General features: G+C 37.9%; 1 protein-coding gene across 1 annotated transcript in view; it reads left to right on the forward strand.

Moving 5' to 3' along the window:
* The window catches only part of LRCH1 (leucine rich repeats and calponin homology domain containing 1), a 185,926-nt gene that overhangs the window by 129,128 nt on the left and 40,227 nt on the right, over positions 1 to 16,571 (forward strand). Inside the window, exons 5-11 of the mRNA XM_087814361.1 lie at positions 2,100 to 2,236; positions 2,990 to 3,117; positions 4,958 to 5,021; positions 8,174 to 8,279; positions 10,318 to 10,445; positions 13,939 to 14,006; positions 15,712 to 15,792. Coding sequence (XP_087670487.1) covers positions 2,100 to 2,236; positions 2,990 to 3,117; positions 4,958 to 5,021; positions 8,174 to 8,279; positions 10,318 to 10,445; positions 13,939 to 14,006; positions 15,712 to 15,792 — 712 coding nt within the window. The remainder of the gene's footprint in view (positions 1 to 2,099; positions 2,237 to 2,989; positions 3,118 to 4,957; positions 5,022 to 8,173; positions 8,280 to 10,317; positions 10,446 to 13,938; positions 14,007 to 15,711; positions 15,793 to 16,571) is intronic.

Raw genomic sequence — 16,571 nt, forward strand, 5'->3', positions numbered from 1 at the left:
TTTCCTTTAAGGCAATCACCAGGACTGGTGTGTGCTGAGGCAAGTAATTTATCCTGCTATTGGCCAGGAGAGCTGGGTTTGAGCAGTGAACTCAAGGCAATTTAAAAAAATACACTTCCTGAGTCTCTCTAACGCAGCCACCTATTCTGGACCTGAGTTTGGGACCTGCTGAGTTCCATGTTCTTCTGCCTTCTTTCTAGCATTGTAGTCCCATGACTCCTTTTCTTTAATACAAAGTAGCTTACTAAGGTATCAAAGAAAGAAAGTCCTTTACAACACAGAGTGAGTAGAATTGTGGAGAACAGGTACTGGTTGCTAGGTGGCTCTTGGTGGAACTTGAAAGTTAGTATAGCTGAGTGAAGTGAAAACCCTGGGGCAGTCTAGGTGGGGAGGAGGAACTGTGTTAATTCTTACTCCAGAGCACTGCCTTTGGTTTCTCTTTTATTTATAGTTTCTGCCCTTCCTCCTCATTGGAATCCTTGAGTATTTGAAAGCACGATGTTTCAACCCTTACCAGGTCCCATAACAAATGTGGTGAGGCTGTTCTGAAATGAACCCTCTGGAGCCTCTCAGAGATCTTAGTGGTTTGTCTCGTGCCACCCTACATGTTTGGCGTGGCTCAGCCTTGTTGCTGTATGGAATATATTTGACTTGTTTCTTGCAGCTGCCAATGTCGGTTGGAATGCTTGAAATTACTGAGTGTTTACTATGCCACTGGGTGGGGATTTTAAGCTAAATATAATGTTCTCCCTTGTTTGTGAAGCTACAGAAGACTTTTTAAAGCAGTAGAATAAAGCCCTATCAAATTAGGATTACAGGGTTCATTACAGAATTCTGAATTAGATAGCATTTATTTTTTAAAGTAGAGTTAAATAAACCATTAACATATTTCTAGGAACTAGTTCTGAGGTCATGCCAGCCTTGATAGATTAAATGGTTTTGATAGAAATATTTTATAATTAGCATATTATTCATATGTTATCAAGTACTGTTGGCAGTGGCAAGAATAGTACCAGGTGTTAGACCAGTGCGGTCAAACCCGACCTGGGTTCAGCAACCTTGGTACTTGAGTTCTGGCTAGGAAAGCATTCAGAGCCAAGACTCAGACTACAAGAGAACATATATTTAGAAGATCACAGAGGTAGAAGAAGTAATTCATAAAAGAAGTGGGCTTAGGAAACTAGTTAGGCAAAAGAAGAACCCTTGGAGCTTAGAAGTGAGGAAGGTAAAGGTGACAGGCCTGAGGGGAGGGGGAGGGGGAGGGGAAAGGGAAAGGCACAGCTTGCTCCAGGGAGGGAGAGCACACTGGTTCCTTCATCCTAAGAGTTTTAAGGATGGAAATTATTAAGGGAGGATCTCAATAGAATATTCAGCTTTCCAGGTATGTCCTTTCAGGGTCAGGGTCTCCACTGATTGACTGGTCATCACCAGGGCATGGGGTCATTATCCAATGCAGTTGGTCCTGAGGGTTGCTTGTCTAGTTTTGCTGCTTTGGGGAGCCTGGATTTGAAATATACTGAGACCTAGATGTTATCTCTAGAGAGGAAAAGTCAGGGGGTCTAAATCTCTTGACCAGCTATATGCTATTGGAGGAAAGGTCACCCTGGGGGCGAGGTTCCCACCCTACAATTGTCTGTTGCTAGGCACCCAGGGCTTTGCACCCTGGTGACCTTCTGTACCTGGACCATCGTCCTTGCTCTGCCCATGTCTGTCTAACTGCCTATCACAGTACTGGTTGAAAACATTTTGAAGTTAAAACACATTCTGTGTGGTGTGGCTTATGTGATTGCTTTGCTGAGAGGATAAAAGCATTTTTAAACAATAAGTATTGAAAATATCAAGTATTTTCAGCTCTTATCAGAACTAACAACAGTTCAAATGTATTGGACTCCCACTGAAAGATTTCCCCACCCCTTTGGCAGAATATTATACCTATGCATATACTATATATTCCTAATGCACAACTTGCTTTTGATTATGCTAAGTGACATTTCTCATGATAAGCAGAAAGTAAATTTCTGAACGTTTGGCCATTTAATCTTAATTGCTTTTCTGAGTGTTTTTGTTTGTTTGTTTTCTTTTTTTCTCTATTCCTTTAGAACTAGTAGATCTTCCCTTGGTAAAGTTTGACTTCTCCTGCAATAAAGTGCTCGTGATTCCCATTTGTTTTAGAGAGATGAAGCAGCTGCAAGTATTACTACTTGAAAATAACCCTTTACAGTCTCCTCCAGCACAGGTGAGGGTCCGGCAAAGATGTGTGGGATATGCCATCAATAGTGCTTAGGCAACTCTTGGCAGAGCCATTTTGTTAATATTCTGCTGATTTAATATTGCGTTAGACATAATTATAAGCAGTCACAATCTCTAAAGAGATGAAGCTGTGGGTGCATCTGACTATAATAAGTTGTTTCCTGCTATACCAAGTCCATTTGCCAGCATTGGGCTCACTTTTCTGATCACCACAATCCAGAATTATGTTTGATTATTTTATTATTTGTACATACATTAGAAACTTTTTCCTGGAGTAAAAAAGTAATATATTCCTTAGTTTAATGTTAGCTGGAAAATGGAGATTAAGCATTTGGAAATATAATTATTGGTTGTTTAGAGACAAGATTCAAGCTCAAATATTAAACTATGAGAAAAAATGAAGTACACATACTTCCAGAATTGGGATGTTTCCAGGTCAGTGAGCTGACTTCTATACTTTTTATGCTATTTATATTTAAACACATTTCTGTTAGAATTTTGCATTTTAGTGCAAGACACACTATAAATTGCTTGAGTATGACTTTCTATTCAAAGTGGAATTTGGAGGATATGACTGCCTAAATTTTTATGTTTTGTAGAAGTCAAATTTGGTGTGCATTGTTGAAGTGTTACTTAAAATGAAAATGCAAAAATTGTTATTTACAGAGTCAGATATCTAGTGTTTTTATAGTTTGTTTTGCCATTAAACAATGAATATGTACTATTAATTTCTCCATAGATTTGCACAAAGGGCAAAGTGCACATATTCAAGTATCTGAGCATACAGGCCTGTCAGATTAAGGCAACTGACTCCCTTTATCTCCACACGATGGAGAGGCCACAATTACACCAGCATGTGGAAGACAGGTGAGTGTGACTGCCCTGGCTCAAAGCCCCTTTTTAGAATTTTTCTTAGGCCAAGACATTCCAGGTAACTAAATTAAACAAAATTCCTTTGCTTCACTCAACTCATGCAGGTTTAAATATATGTATATATATATGTTTTTATTGATTTTAGAGAGAGAGGAAGGGAGAAGGATAGAGAGATAGAAACATTGATGAGAGAGAAACATCGATCTGCTGCCTCCTGCAGGCCCCCGACCGAGGATGGAACCCTGAACCCAGGCATGTGCCCTGACCAGGAATCAAACCAGTGACCTCTTGTGTCGATGCTCAACCCTGAGCCACAACCAATGCAGATTTATACCTCAGAGTTTCAGCAACTTTTGGAATAGGAAAGAGAAAATTGATGCTGTTGATACCATTTTGACATTTATCAAGTCTTACCTACTCTCTCCTAATCAAAAATCAGTCCTCCTTGAGTGCTGTGTGTATGTGTACACTCACATGTGTGTGTGTGTATGTATGTGTGTATCCTTATAAATAAGATCTATAATATAAACATAGGACCCTGACCAGTATGGCTCAGATGGGTTGAGTGATGGATGTCCTGTGCACCAAAAGGTCCCCGTTCAATTCCAGGTCAGGGCACATGCCCAGGTTGTGGGTTGGATCCCTGGTCAGGGTGTGTGTGCAGGAGGCAACCAATCAGTGTTTCTTTCTCACATAGACCTTTCTCTCTCTTTCCCTCTCCCTTTGTCTCTCTCTCAAAAATCAATAAAAACATATTAAAAGAAATAAACATAGGTATATTTTGCTTATCAATTAAAACAATGATATCAAGCTCACTTATGCCTTTTTAAATTATTAATTTTTAATATGCCTTCAGAACATTAAGAAAAACTACAGGTTTTATTTTTTTAATTGTCTTTTTTAAATGCGGTATGTCCCAACCGGGCATGGCTCAGTGGTTGAGCCATTGACCTAGGATCCAGGAGATTGCGGTTCCATTCCGTCAGGAGGGCACATGTCCAGGTTTTGGGCTTGATCCCCAGTCGGGGGTGTGCAGGAGGCAGCCGATCAATGATGACTCTCTCATCATTGATGTTTCTGTCTCTCCCTCTTCCTCTCTCTGAAATCAATAAAGATATGATTTAAAAAAAAAAAAAAAGCAGTATGCATAGTTTTGCCATTTCCTGTTTAGAATGGAAGTGTTAGAATCTTTTCTCATGTCCTTGGCCTTTTGTTGGCATAAATCAGGCCTTGAATTTTCGGAGAAAGAAATTCCCACACTGAACACACTTATAGAACACAGATTGTTTTTGAGAAGTCTTCATTGCAGAAATCTTTCCTTAACTTTTTACTGAAAAAGACAATTATGACTTAAAATCTTAGACTACCCTAACGGTACCTTTATATGCTGCTTAAAATATGTATTCATTATTTTTAAAAACATACTATCAAATTTATTTAGTCACTGGATTAAAGTTTACAGCATTATTCAAAATTACCATCATTGCAAAATGTAAGAGGTAAAAGCAATTAGGTAGTTTTGCTTTTTTATATGGTAGAATCAGTAAAATAAGAAAATTGTTAACTGTTTCAAACAACAGATTAGTTGGTTAAAGTGTAAATCCATGAAACCCTGAACACAAAGAATTTTTGTTCTCTATTTAGACAGTACAAGTATCTGGTTTTCATTAGGCCCTTGTCTTATCCTTTAATAGTGAGCTGATTTGTTGCCTTATGGTAATAATAAAAATTTGTATAGCAAACTCATTATTTGAATATAAATTGATATGTCTTGTGAACTTTGTGATTTTAATTTTTTTCTAAATGAATTTAATATTGATGGCATCTATCCCAGCAAGAAGGATTCTGATTCAGGCGTTGGAAGTGATAATGGAGATAAGCGATTATCTGCCACAGAGGTAAATTTCGTGATCTATTCATGTTTTTGTTTTGTTTTTTCTTTCTCTGCTTCTAGATAGATTTGCTGCATTTATTGAACTCCTTTCTGGTAAAAAGGCATTAACCCCCTGCATGGAAATATGTGATAATGTTTGTGAAAGCAATTTGGAATCCTCCAAGTGTTGTATAAATATTAGCTGCTGTTAGCTTTTTCTGCATCTTTAATATTTTGTAAATGTCTCAGGAGTAGGATTCCTATCTCCTTCCCCTCCTCCCACCCCCACGCTACACACATTATCTGGAATATTCTTGAATGTTTAATAAATATTATGAAATGACTAAGTGATGTGCAAGTATCTATGAGGCATTTTTTATAAATGCATGTTTTTAAATGACAGAGTAATTTAGGAAAAAGTTGTTATATCTATGCATAAATGTTCAGGAATCAAATGTAAATTGCATTTTAGCAGTTTACCCCAAGGAAATGCATTTATGACTAGCAATTTTTTTAGCAATATTTGTTTCCTGGAACTCATTTCAGATCATTGGGTAGAAAGTTTAATTATTTGTAAGTTAAGAGGCTTCCAACACTAGAGCTTCCTAAAGTGGTTGTAAAATAGCTTATTTAGCACAATTACGTCACTCGTAGTCTATTAATTCCCCCAAATCTTTCACTAATATACCTTTATTAAATGGGGCTTCTTGACCTGGGGAGCTAGAAGGGATTGGTAGAGTATGGATGATGTATCATCAGGTCTTCCCTTGTTGAGGGAACTTACTGAGTTTCTGTGGTTGTAGAGTTTGAGACATTATAATCCTCTTTGAAGATATAATTAATAGGTCAATTACCCCATCTAAGGAATCTATGTTTTTATTATGTGTGACTCTAGGAAAAAAATCCTATTTCCTGTTCTCTTCAGACCTTTGAGGTTCAATATATGGCTAAGGTATTTGAATTTATTTTTTTTTAAATGCTTTATAAAGCAGTGTATTTAACAAACTAGGATACTTATTTACTTTTTTTAATCCTCACCCGAGGATATTTTTTCCATGCCTTTTCAGAGAGAGTGGAAGGGGGAGAGAGAGAAAAGTAGATGTGAGACTCATCAGCTCATTGCCTCCCTCACTCTACCTGACCTGGGCCTGAAATCAAGCCTGCAACTGAGGTATGTGCCCTTGGCCAGAATCAAACCTGGGACCCTTTGGCCTGTGGGCTGATGATACTCCAACCACTAAGCCAAACTGACCAGGACAAAACTAGAACACTTAAACTATTTCTAATAGAATATTTCAAAAGGAAATATAGTAGGCAGAAAAAAAGGCCATGTCAGTAAAAGAAAATGACTTTCATGGAGCCACATGAATGGCTTACTATAGTTCCCTGGGGGAGAAAATACGCAACACATTGCTTTATAAGTTGTATTGAATTCAACCCCCTTAGCTTTATTAAAACTCATAAGTCCCCTGAAATGCCCCATTGTTTCAGAAATTATTCACGCTTAGCTTATTTTCTATTAAATTAAAATAGATTCTGCATTATCCGTGACCTGCCTTCTAAGGATAATTAAGTTCATTAATGAGACATTACACAAAGAACTTCATTATCCTTTTGTTCTCACTTAGTATAAGTAGGATGCTAATGTCATTCTAAAGGAGAAGGCCAAGAGTTTATTCTCTCCCTTTTAACTAGATGCATATCTTTGGAATTTTGCTGAGTTTTTAGATGGGAGGAGGATAGAAGGAAGAAGAACTATAAAGAAGATTACATTCAGCCAAATAAGAAGCACGAATCTCACATTGTGGCCTCATTCCCTGAGGACATCTCCAAAAAATATGATTTTTAGAATGATAAAGGTTCTGAATTAACCATTGTAGTTCTCTCTTTTCACTTTGTTTGGCTATGTGTTGCCATCTCTGGTCAGGTGACTTTGCTTTCCACTTATATCTCATTGTGGGGTTCAAGGATCACACCTGGTTCCCTTTATTGTTTGCTGTTGCCATTACCTGATTGATTTAGCATTTGTCAGTAAGAAGTTAAAAACACATTTTTCTCAAGATAAACAAGCCAAAAAATTGGGAGCTCATTGAACATCTGTTTAATGAAGGAAATGCACATTTGTTTTCTGCCAGTTTCTAAACAATTTGTGTACATGTCCAAAAATAAAGGAACTCTCTACTCTGAAACTCATAGCCTCAGGAATTTAGGAGCAAGCCAAAATCAGCTGAAATGAGGTTCCTGATTCCTGTGATTTGGAAAATTTTTCACTAAATAGCAACACTGAAGTGGAGACATAGGAAGATAAATGAGGCTTGATATTTCATTTGTAACAGAATTATACATTTTCTGAATAAACTCCGTCTACTGATGTGGGAAACAAGACCCCCAGAGAGAACTAACTCCAATTACCAAATTAAAGTGTTACTCCAAAAATTGCACAAAACACATATTCCAATTAAGTCTTACAGTCATTTAGCACTTTTATACATTTAATGTAGCATCCTCATTCTAAAAGAGGGAAATAAACCAAAGCTTGATTTATAAAGCATGTAAAATGCACTGTAAATAAATGAGATATTATCACAGAGGTTGACTGCTTTCTATGATGAGCCACATGAAACCTTAATGGAGTTTTGGTAAATTAGTCTTGTCAGATCTCACAGTAACATTACTGTTAAAACAGTTGATTCTACTTAGGACTACTGTGATGGTGTATTTGCAAATATTCCTTTGTTTTGCCACTTGTTACACAGTCCTCTTTAGTACCCTGACTATGGCTCTTAGGTTAGAAAATATTGCCAGGCACCTAACAAAATTTCAGCTCAAAACATGTATGGAAAAGAATATAAGTGTTAGCTCGATGAACTTTAGAACAGTGAACCATATTACCAGCTCCCAGTTCAAGAAACAGTACTTTACCAGCACCCCAGAAAGCCCCACTCATGTGCCCACCCACCCAACCAAGAGCAGCCACTATCCTGACTTCAAACACCATGGATTAGTTTTGCCCATTTTTGAACTTAAATAAATGGACTTGTCCTTTGTATCTGGTGTCTTTTACCCAATATTATGCTTTTGAGACTCACACTCTGTTTTTTTTAACCATATAGCATTCTCTTAATCTATATTGATAACACTTCTCCTTGAATGAAGCAGTGCCCTGTTTCTTTCTAGCCTTCTGATGAAGACACTGTTAGCCTCAATGTGCCAATGTCAAATATCATGGAAGAGGAACAGATCATTAAGGAGGACTCATGCCATCACCTTAGTCCAGTAAAAGGTCTGTTTTTAACATTCAAATGCTGTGTTTACAATATGCACAAATATGGCAATAATAATAAATTTTTATTGCACATTTCTTATGCTCCAGGTACTGTGCTAATCTGTGAAGATGATCTCATTGAAAGTTCACAACTGAGGTCAATAGTCTAATTATCTCAATTTTATAGAGGAAACTGAGGCTCAGAAAGCTTAAGTAACTTGCTAGTGGTCATGCAGCTAGTAAATAGTAAAGCTGTTCTCATTCTGAAGATTTGTACGGATTCTTTAAATCCATTGTTGGAAAGAAAATATATGTAGATATGTTATTTAGGATAACTCTAGCTATTGTAACACATAAAATCTCCAAATTTCATTGATTTAACACAATTCAAATTAAGTCCAAATAGGAGTTAGTGATTGACAAACAACTGCCCTCCAGATGGCGATTCAAGGACCCAAGCTTCTTTCGTGCTGTGACTTCGCTGTCTTTAACATAAGACTTCTAAAGTTTCTGAATCCTTCTGTTTCAAGGCAGAAGGGGAAGAACATGGAGGTTTGCTCACAGGAAGTTCTTATGGACTGCGCCTGGGAGGAGCATCCATCACTTATAAGCTAGACTTGGTTGCATGGCCACAGCTAACACGTGAGGGTCGGAGACGTAGTAGAGTTATATCCCCCAGTTTGACTTTGGACAAGTCAATGGACTTTAATTCTCTCACTGTAAATAATTAGATGATTAGATTAGGTAATTTCTAACTGCTTCTGTAACTTTAAAATTCTCTGGTTCTTTGAAAACACCGAATGATCACTAAGCATTCTGTGTCTTGCATAGTTTCAGAATCCTAGAAATATATTTCATATCTTGGTGAGAAGCCCTCATTTGATTACATTATGACAGCATTTTGGCTGCTCCTGTTTATTCAGTGACTTTTAAAGAAAATACTAAAATTTAATGTTTCCTGATTTGTGACAGAGACTATTTCATGATGTATGAATAGTATAGAATTAAATTAATAGGCAGATTATTTCCTTAATAGTTTGACTATGCTCTCCGTAGTGATGGGAGAGCCGTTTAAACTAACTCGAACTTTAATGTTTGCTTTCACTTTTTACATTTAGGTTTTTAAGTTGAGCACTTAAGTTTAGCATTTATGCTCATCTGAGATCATGATTGGAACTATATGTTGTCCAAAACTATAACTGTAAACTTTATGCAAAAATATAACTGCCACTTCATTAATTTAGATAAGCTTTATTACATCATGCAGTGTAGCAGAAAGTGTTTTAGGCAAATTTTTAAAGTAAAATAATTATATAATTTGTTAGTAGTGAGTTTTTTTCTGTCTGTTATAGAAGTGAGTATTCTGTCCAGGATCCTTTATGGTGGCCCTACATGATCCATTTTAGTCTTCATATCAGAGGGAAGACATTGGTGCTCCTTTGGCCTCCCCTATACCCTCTGAAACAGGGTCTAGTTGGATGTGCTCTGAAAATGCTTTCCTCCCTATGTGGCCCTTACCATAGGCACATCTTTTGCTGTTAGGATGTTGGGTTCTTCTCTTAGTTTCTTCCCACACTCTTCCTTAAGATTATTTGCTACGTAAGGACCATGAATCAGGTTTGACTAGCTTTTTAAATCCCTACAATGTTTAGCATACTTAGTTGCTAAATAAGTTGCTCAATAAGTATTTGTTGAATTTTGAATTTGAAATATTTACTCATCACACATTACCGAGAGCACAGAAGCTCTCTTATACTTTCTGTGCCTTAGAAAAGCAAGATGAAACTTCATTTTTTTCATGAGGAACTAAGCCATATAGAGGCCTTTGACTTTTAAGTTGAGTTTGGGGCTTTCAGTGTTTTTTACTTTTCTTCTGCCTCTTGTCTTCTTTTCCTTACATTATTCAGGGAAGAGAAAACTTAGGTCATTCATACACCTCCTTAAGGGGTAAGAGAGAAGATTGAAATAATTAGATGATACATTTCAGGGTACTCTGTGCTTTGTTCATCTGTTTGTGAAATCATGCTTTCTACCTGTCTCTATATTTTTCTAATAGGGGAATTTCATCAGGAATTTCAATCAGAGCCTTCCCTTGTGGGTGACAGTGACAACTCAGGAGAAGAAAGAGACCAATTTACCCATGGAACAGATGCTCTCGATTCAGAATTTATAAACTATAATAAGGCAAGTTGAAGATCAACTAATTTATTTATTTATTTACTTCTGTTTAGTTCAAGGTTACCAATCCATCACCTTAAATGTCAACTTACTGACACCTTACTCAGGCCTTTATAACATCTTCTCAGAGCTCAGCATATCTTTCTTTTTCTTTTTTTAATTTATTGATTGTAGAAAGAGAGAGGTGGAGAGACAGAGAGAGGGAGAGAAAGAAACAGAGAGAGGAGGGAGAGACAGAAACATCGATTTGTTGTTCTACTTATGCATTCATTGGTTGATTCTCATATGTGACCAGGAATTGAACCTCCGACCTTGGCATATCGGGACGACGTTCTAACCAACTGAGCTATCCCACCAGAGCCTCAGCATATTTATTTTCTGACATTAGAACCAGTTCCTCCCTTACATACCTTTCCATTTGTCGGCATATGTGTATGATTTTCTCTTGTATTCAGAAATTACTTAGCTTTCCACTGCTCAGTGCATCGTATCAGTTAAACATCAGAGTTTACCATTCAGTAAAAGCTAAACTAGACAAGTTCCGCATTCTCTTAAATGTATTGTAGATAAATGCTTTTCTTGGGAGTATGTCCACAGTATAAAGAGAAAAATGGAGACTTTCAGGATCTGGAAATGAATGTCTTCCCTTTTTGGAAAGACCACTCCAAACCATTGTAGTTTCAGGGAGGTGTTTCTGCCCTCTACCTGCACTGAAATTGCTTTAGTGGATTTTACATTTCTAATTTTGATGTCTGCAGAAGTCTCTTCCACCCCAACTTCTTACCCAACATCCTACCCTCTGCATGCACATGCCTGTGTGCACACACATACTCACTTTATGTTCTGCTACGAGCCATTCTCCTAAAGTACAAATCTAATGACATTGCTCTGAGGCCAGTGGCTTTCACAAGGCTCTCCCAGATTTGACCCCTGTCTGTCAGCTCTGCGATAAGCCTGTCACAAAATATAAAAAATTGGGCTTTCATCTTTAGTTCATGAAGAGTTCATCTTGAGTGAGAACCTAAAGTAAAGGTGGAAACCCTGAAGGAAAACAATAAAAGCAATTAGTAAAATAAAGCATATTGTTTCAGAAAAGCAGATTTCCCTAGATTCAGAGATTTTAGGAAGCAAAGGGCTTTGTGGAAATGGCTGCTCTACAGAATGGAGCCTGTGGGTAGAGTCTAGAGGATTTAACAGGGGAACCTACTCTGCAAATGTTTCCTAGATGTCCACTCCTTCAAGAGGCCTCTCTTGGAAAGTTGAATGAAGAACGCTAATAATAAAATAAAACCTAAATCTACAGTGAAAAGGCCCACATTGAAAACCAGGCCTCTTTTAGCCTTGAGTTGCATCACTTTAAGAGCCTGTGAGAGTGTGCTTGACAGCCGACAGTGTGCCGACCACTCAGTCCTGGAGGAGTCAGAGTTCTGTGTTTTATTTAATCCTGTTCTCCCTCCTTCACTGAACTAGCATCTTTTGTTTTTGTAACTACAGTTGATCCTCATTATTTGCAGTAGTTCTGTTGTATAAAGTTGCCTCAAACACTGAATTATCAAATACTGAGCCATTTCTCCAAAGTGTAAATGCAGGGTTAGGTTCCCTGTCAAATGGTCATTACATAACCTTATTGTGTTTTATTGTATTTATGTGTGTTTCTATTTAAAGATACTTTATTTATATGTTTTGTTGCTTCATTAACATTGAACTTGTGGCCCACACCACTAACTCATACCTAAATGAAGCTTGTCTAACACGTTTTTCTGTTATGGGACATCACATCCTTCTTGTGCTTAGGAACATGAGACCTCACTTCAGCACCATTCTTGGGGGTATTGTAAACAGTGAAATCACCCCAAAAAAGTACAAAAATGTGAAAATGACACTAAATAGACTGAACAGGACATTTGTTTACATTGTGAGAGCTGAAACAAGAAGGCAGAGTGTCTCCTTGTTCATCGTCAGCTGGGACATGTGAGGCACTGAGATTTTTCACCACTCTAGGTGTGTCTGCGAATACTCAGAGCACCACAAGTATTGATTTTGGGGTTACAAGTAAATTTTATTGAGTAAGATCAACTATGTAACTGTCTAACTTGGCAAAAGGAACCCATTAAGCCCTATTTTGCATACTGAAAGAAAACCAGTGTTTCATACTATTGGCTACTTTTTATTATGAAACTGAAAATTAGAAGGAAACACCCATGGCTCCTGTAGTTGAAGCCCAACAAGAAGAGATATGAACACATTTTCTCAGTCATGCCTGGTAGTATATTTTCTCCCATGAATTTTAATATCATTTGGATAGTGTGGCACAGGAATTTACATGTTGACTTTATTATGCACTAAAAGTAAAATCAATATAGAAAATGTCTGAGTATTTTTCAAGCCAGAGACTGGCATCAGGTGGCAAGCCACCTCTTTGGAAAAAGACTTGTTCTCAGTGACACATCTGGAAAATTGGCTGGGACTGAGTTAGTTAATGATGTGTCAGAACCTTGAAAGAGAAAATAGTCCTTGGGGCTGTTGTTCCTTCCTTTCCAGGGAAATGTACACTCGTTCAGGGTGGCTTCTATTCTAGCTGTTGGCTGACTGAAAGCAACATTCCTCTGTGTCAGAAAAGAAAGTAGAAAGAAGCATGTGGAAGTTCCAACGATGGAATCACCTTTCCAATACTCCCACCGATGTTCTTTGGGAAAATAATGGGAGGGGATTTCAGTGAAATCTGGATGTTGCATACATGAAACCAATTAGATGTCATTTGAGGCATTTTCTGTTCTTAAGTATTTTATACATTCTTTTTTACCCAAATACACACACACCCTTCTCTCACAAATGCCAGAATGCATTCTCATGTGACTGACAAGCCCAATAGAAGAATCTTTGGACATCAGGAGGTGCTAAGAGGGCAGTAAGGAATTAAGTTTTAAATTTTTGACAGAAATTATGGTAAAATAAATATAACATAAAACTTACCATCCTAGCCATTTTTTAAGTGTAAAATTCAATGGTGTTAAGTACATTCATGTCATTGTGTGGCCATCACCACTATCCATTCTCTAGAACTCTTTTCATCTTGTAAAACTGAAACTCTTTATCCATTAAACACTATCTCCCCAATTCTTCCCCTTCCCCAGCCCTGGCAACTACCATTCCACTTTCTATCTTTATAAATTTGGCTATTTTAGGTACCTCATAAAAGGGGAATCATATAGTATGTCTCTTTGTGCCGGACTTATTTCACTTAGCACAATGTTCTGAAGATTCCTCCACATTGTAGCAGGTGTGTGTCAGGATTCCGTTCCTTTCTAAGGCTGAATGATATTCCACTGTATGCACTGACCACATTTTGTTTGTCCATTCATTCATTGATGGACACTTGGGTTGTTTTCACCTTCGGATATTGTGAGTAGTGCTGCCATGGACATGGGCTGGGGTAGGGTTTGACTGTTGACTACTGATGGCCAGAGACTATCAGAAAACCCATGTGTTCTGTCCACAGGCTAGGACAGAGGACTGTGAGGAACTGTTACGGATAGAAGAGGACACACACTGGCAGCCCGAGGGAATGTGAGTACCGAGGCCTGGTTATGAGCCACTATCCTGTAAAGTTCATAGTTTAAGCAGAATGGAAGCCCTGTCATGATAAAATTCTGGTTTGCTTTTCTTTGGGCAAGCTGATATTCTTACCCAAAGATATTGATAAGAAGTAGCCAGTTTCCCTCTGCCTGATGCTATTGTCACAGTATTAGGGCAGTACTGTGCAAGGTCATACCTCTTCCTTGGCCCCAAGTTTTATCAGATTTGAGACTGAGGTAGAAATATGATTCAGGCAACTAGATAGGATTTCTAAAGTGAAGAATCTAGCTTCCATTTGTGTGAAGGAGCCGACAACTGGACCTAAAGCAGTCCTGGTCCCCCTTTACCCAGGCTCTTCAGTTTCAAGATTTGGGAAAATCATGTGCCTCTAATGCCCTGACCCTAAGTCTAATAATTGTAATAGCTAGCATTTATTAAATGCCACATGTCAGGCTCTATCCTAAGTACTTCACAGGTAGTAACCCATTTCACTTTTACATCAATCCTATAAGTTCAAATTGTTGTTTCCCATTTCACAGATGACAAAACTGAGACACAAAATGATTGATTAATTTGCCGCAGGGTTACAGAGGGCCCTGTTGAACCCAGGGAATCTCACAGCAGGAGGATATCCCTTCTCTTCTGTTGTTTCACTTGGCAGGCTTTATGGGGGAGTGCATGAGTGATCTGTATCAGCCAGTGGACCATTTCCTGGGGAACTGAGTTTGGACCATGTGTCATAGAGTAGAATTTTGGTTCATAGGATTTTGTTTTCCATGATGTGGCATGTAGGCCTGGGCCTTCCATCATACCTTATGGGGTTTTTCCCCATCTAGAAGATTTACCACACTGTTAAAAAAATCTCTCTACTTATCTTCTGTAGTGGAAAGGAGTAACCATGCTCAAATCTCTCTTACCCTTTAAAAGCATTAAAAAGTTCCTTTCAAATCACCATCCAGCATTCATTGGATATATTTCTATGATGGCAAGGAAGCCTAACTTGATTATAGATTCATAGAATTCTAGGGAAAGAGTTTTAAAAACTATTTAAAGCTTTGAAAACCCCATCTTAATCTTATATGTATTGTTCTCAACCTTGCCTATAAATCGGGATCATCTGTACAGTTTAATAAAATGCCCAAACCCCAGTCAGACCTTCTTGGGACTATCAGGCCTGGCTTTTGTTTTTTAAGTGCTGCAGATGATTTTGCTGCATATAGAGCTTAGACTGAGAACCACTCTCCCACACTGAAATCCCATATTGTATGAAAGCTATAAAACTGAGCCACACTGGTTGAACTGGAGTTGGAAGGTCTGGAAGTAGTGCAGACCTGCCCCAGCCGAGCTCCACTGTGGATCTTCCTGGGGCTCAGGAAAGTAGTGTGAGAACCACCCCCAGTGGCCCATTGCCCAGATTGTACACGTGAGCAGGTGGAGGCTGACAGGCATTGAGACTTTGTGTGAGTTGCTTTACACAAAGCAGAGCCGGGCTTCCCCTATCCAGGAGCTTTTTCCACGATATTCTGGCAACCTATCCCACAGGGTTCTGACAGGTCTTCATTGTAATGTTGAAGTTGTCAAAATCATTTTTTATATATTAGATGGATTTTTATAATTTTGCTCCTAAGAACCTAGATGATATTCATGTTCTGTGATTGTTTTCATTCTCATGCCTGGTTTCATGCTGCGGAATAAGTTCATCTAAAGACGAGGACATGGCTATAGCGATGATTGAACAGCTGAGAGAAGCAGTAGATTTGCTACAAGATCCCAACAGGTATGCATGTCTTTCTTTGGCCCAGGCTTCGTTTGCAAATAATGTATACTAATTCATGGGAGTACATTATCTCACTTTATATCATTATATACACAATATGACTCCATCTAACCACTGACAGGGAAGTCATTTTAACTGCCTGTTTTCCCAAGATCCATATTAAGAGTCAAACTTCTGGAGGGATTGAGACCAGTTCTCCCTTTTCTCCACCCTTTAGTTAAATTTATTCATTCTTCCTGAGGAATTCACTCTTCAAATGGGAATTTTTGGTATAATTACTAGAAAACAGAAATATGGTAATATCTGATTTATAGAACTACAAGAAGATTTTCCAAAAAGGGAAGAATGGTTATGCCAAGTACTACCATGTTTATTTGATGGTAATACTTGGCATAAGTTAACTAAAAATATGTTAACTAAATAATATATTTCTAAAGATTTGGGTTACAAGGTAATTTTTAATTGAATTGGCCACTGTCAATAACAGGCACTACTACATACATTAGATTCATTTTTATGGTTGCTTAGTTAAGGATAATGAAATTCCCATTGACAAAATATTTTTCAGTAAGACAGTATTCCTGATATCAGGTAATAACTGCCTTGTCACCAGAGAAATAGATCCAAAGCTTATCCCTGGTAAACTTTTCAAGGGTCCTAGGAATTTAAATATGAAGATAATGTGGTCTTGTGATGTGGTCAATGTGGAAATCACACCACACTGATTTCGGCTGGGCTCTGGGAATTTATGAAAAGGTGGTTAGTAAGTGTAGGAAACA

Source organism: Miniopterus natalensis, chromosome 2 (genome assembly GCF_054644295.1).
Source record: "Miniopterus natalensis isolate mMinNat1 chromosome 2, mMinNat1.hap1, whole genome shotgun sequence".
NCBI classification, from domain to species: domain Eukaryota; kingdom Metazoa; phylum Chordata; class Mammalia; order Chiroptera; family Miniopteridae; genus Miniopterus; species Miniopterus natalensis.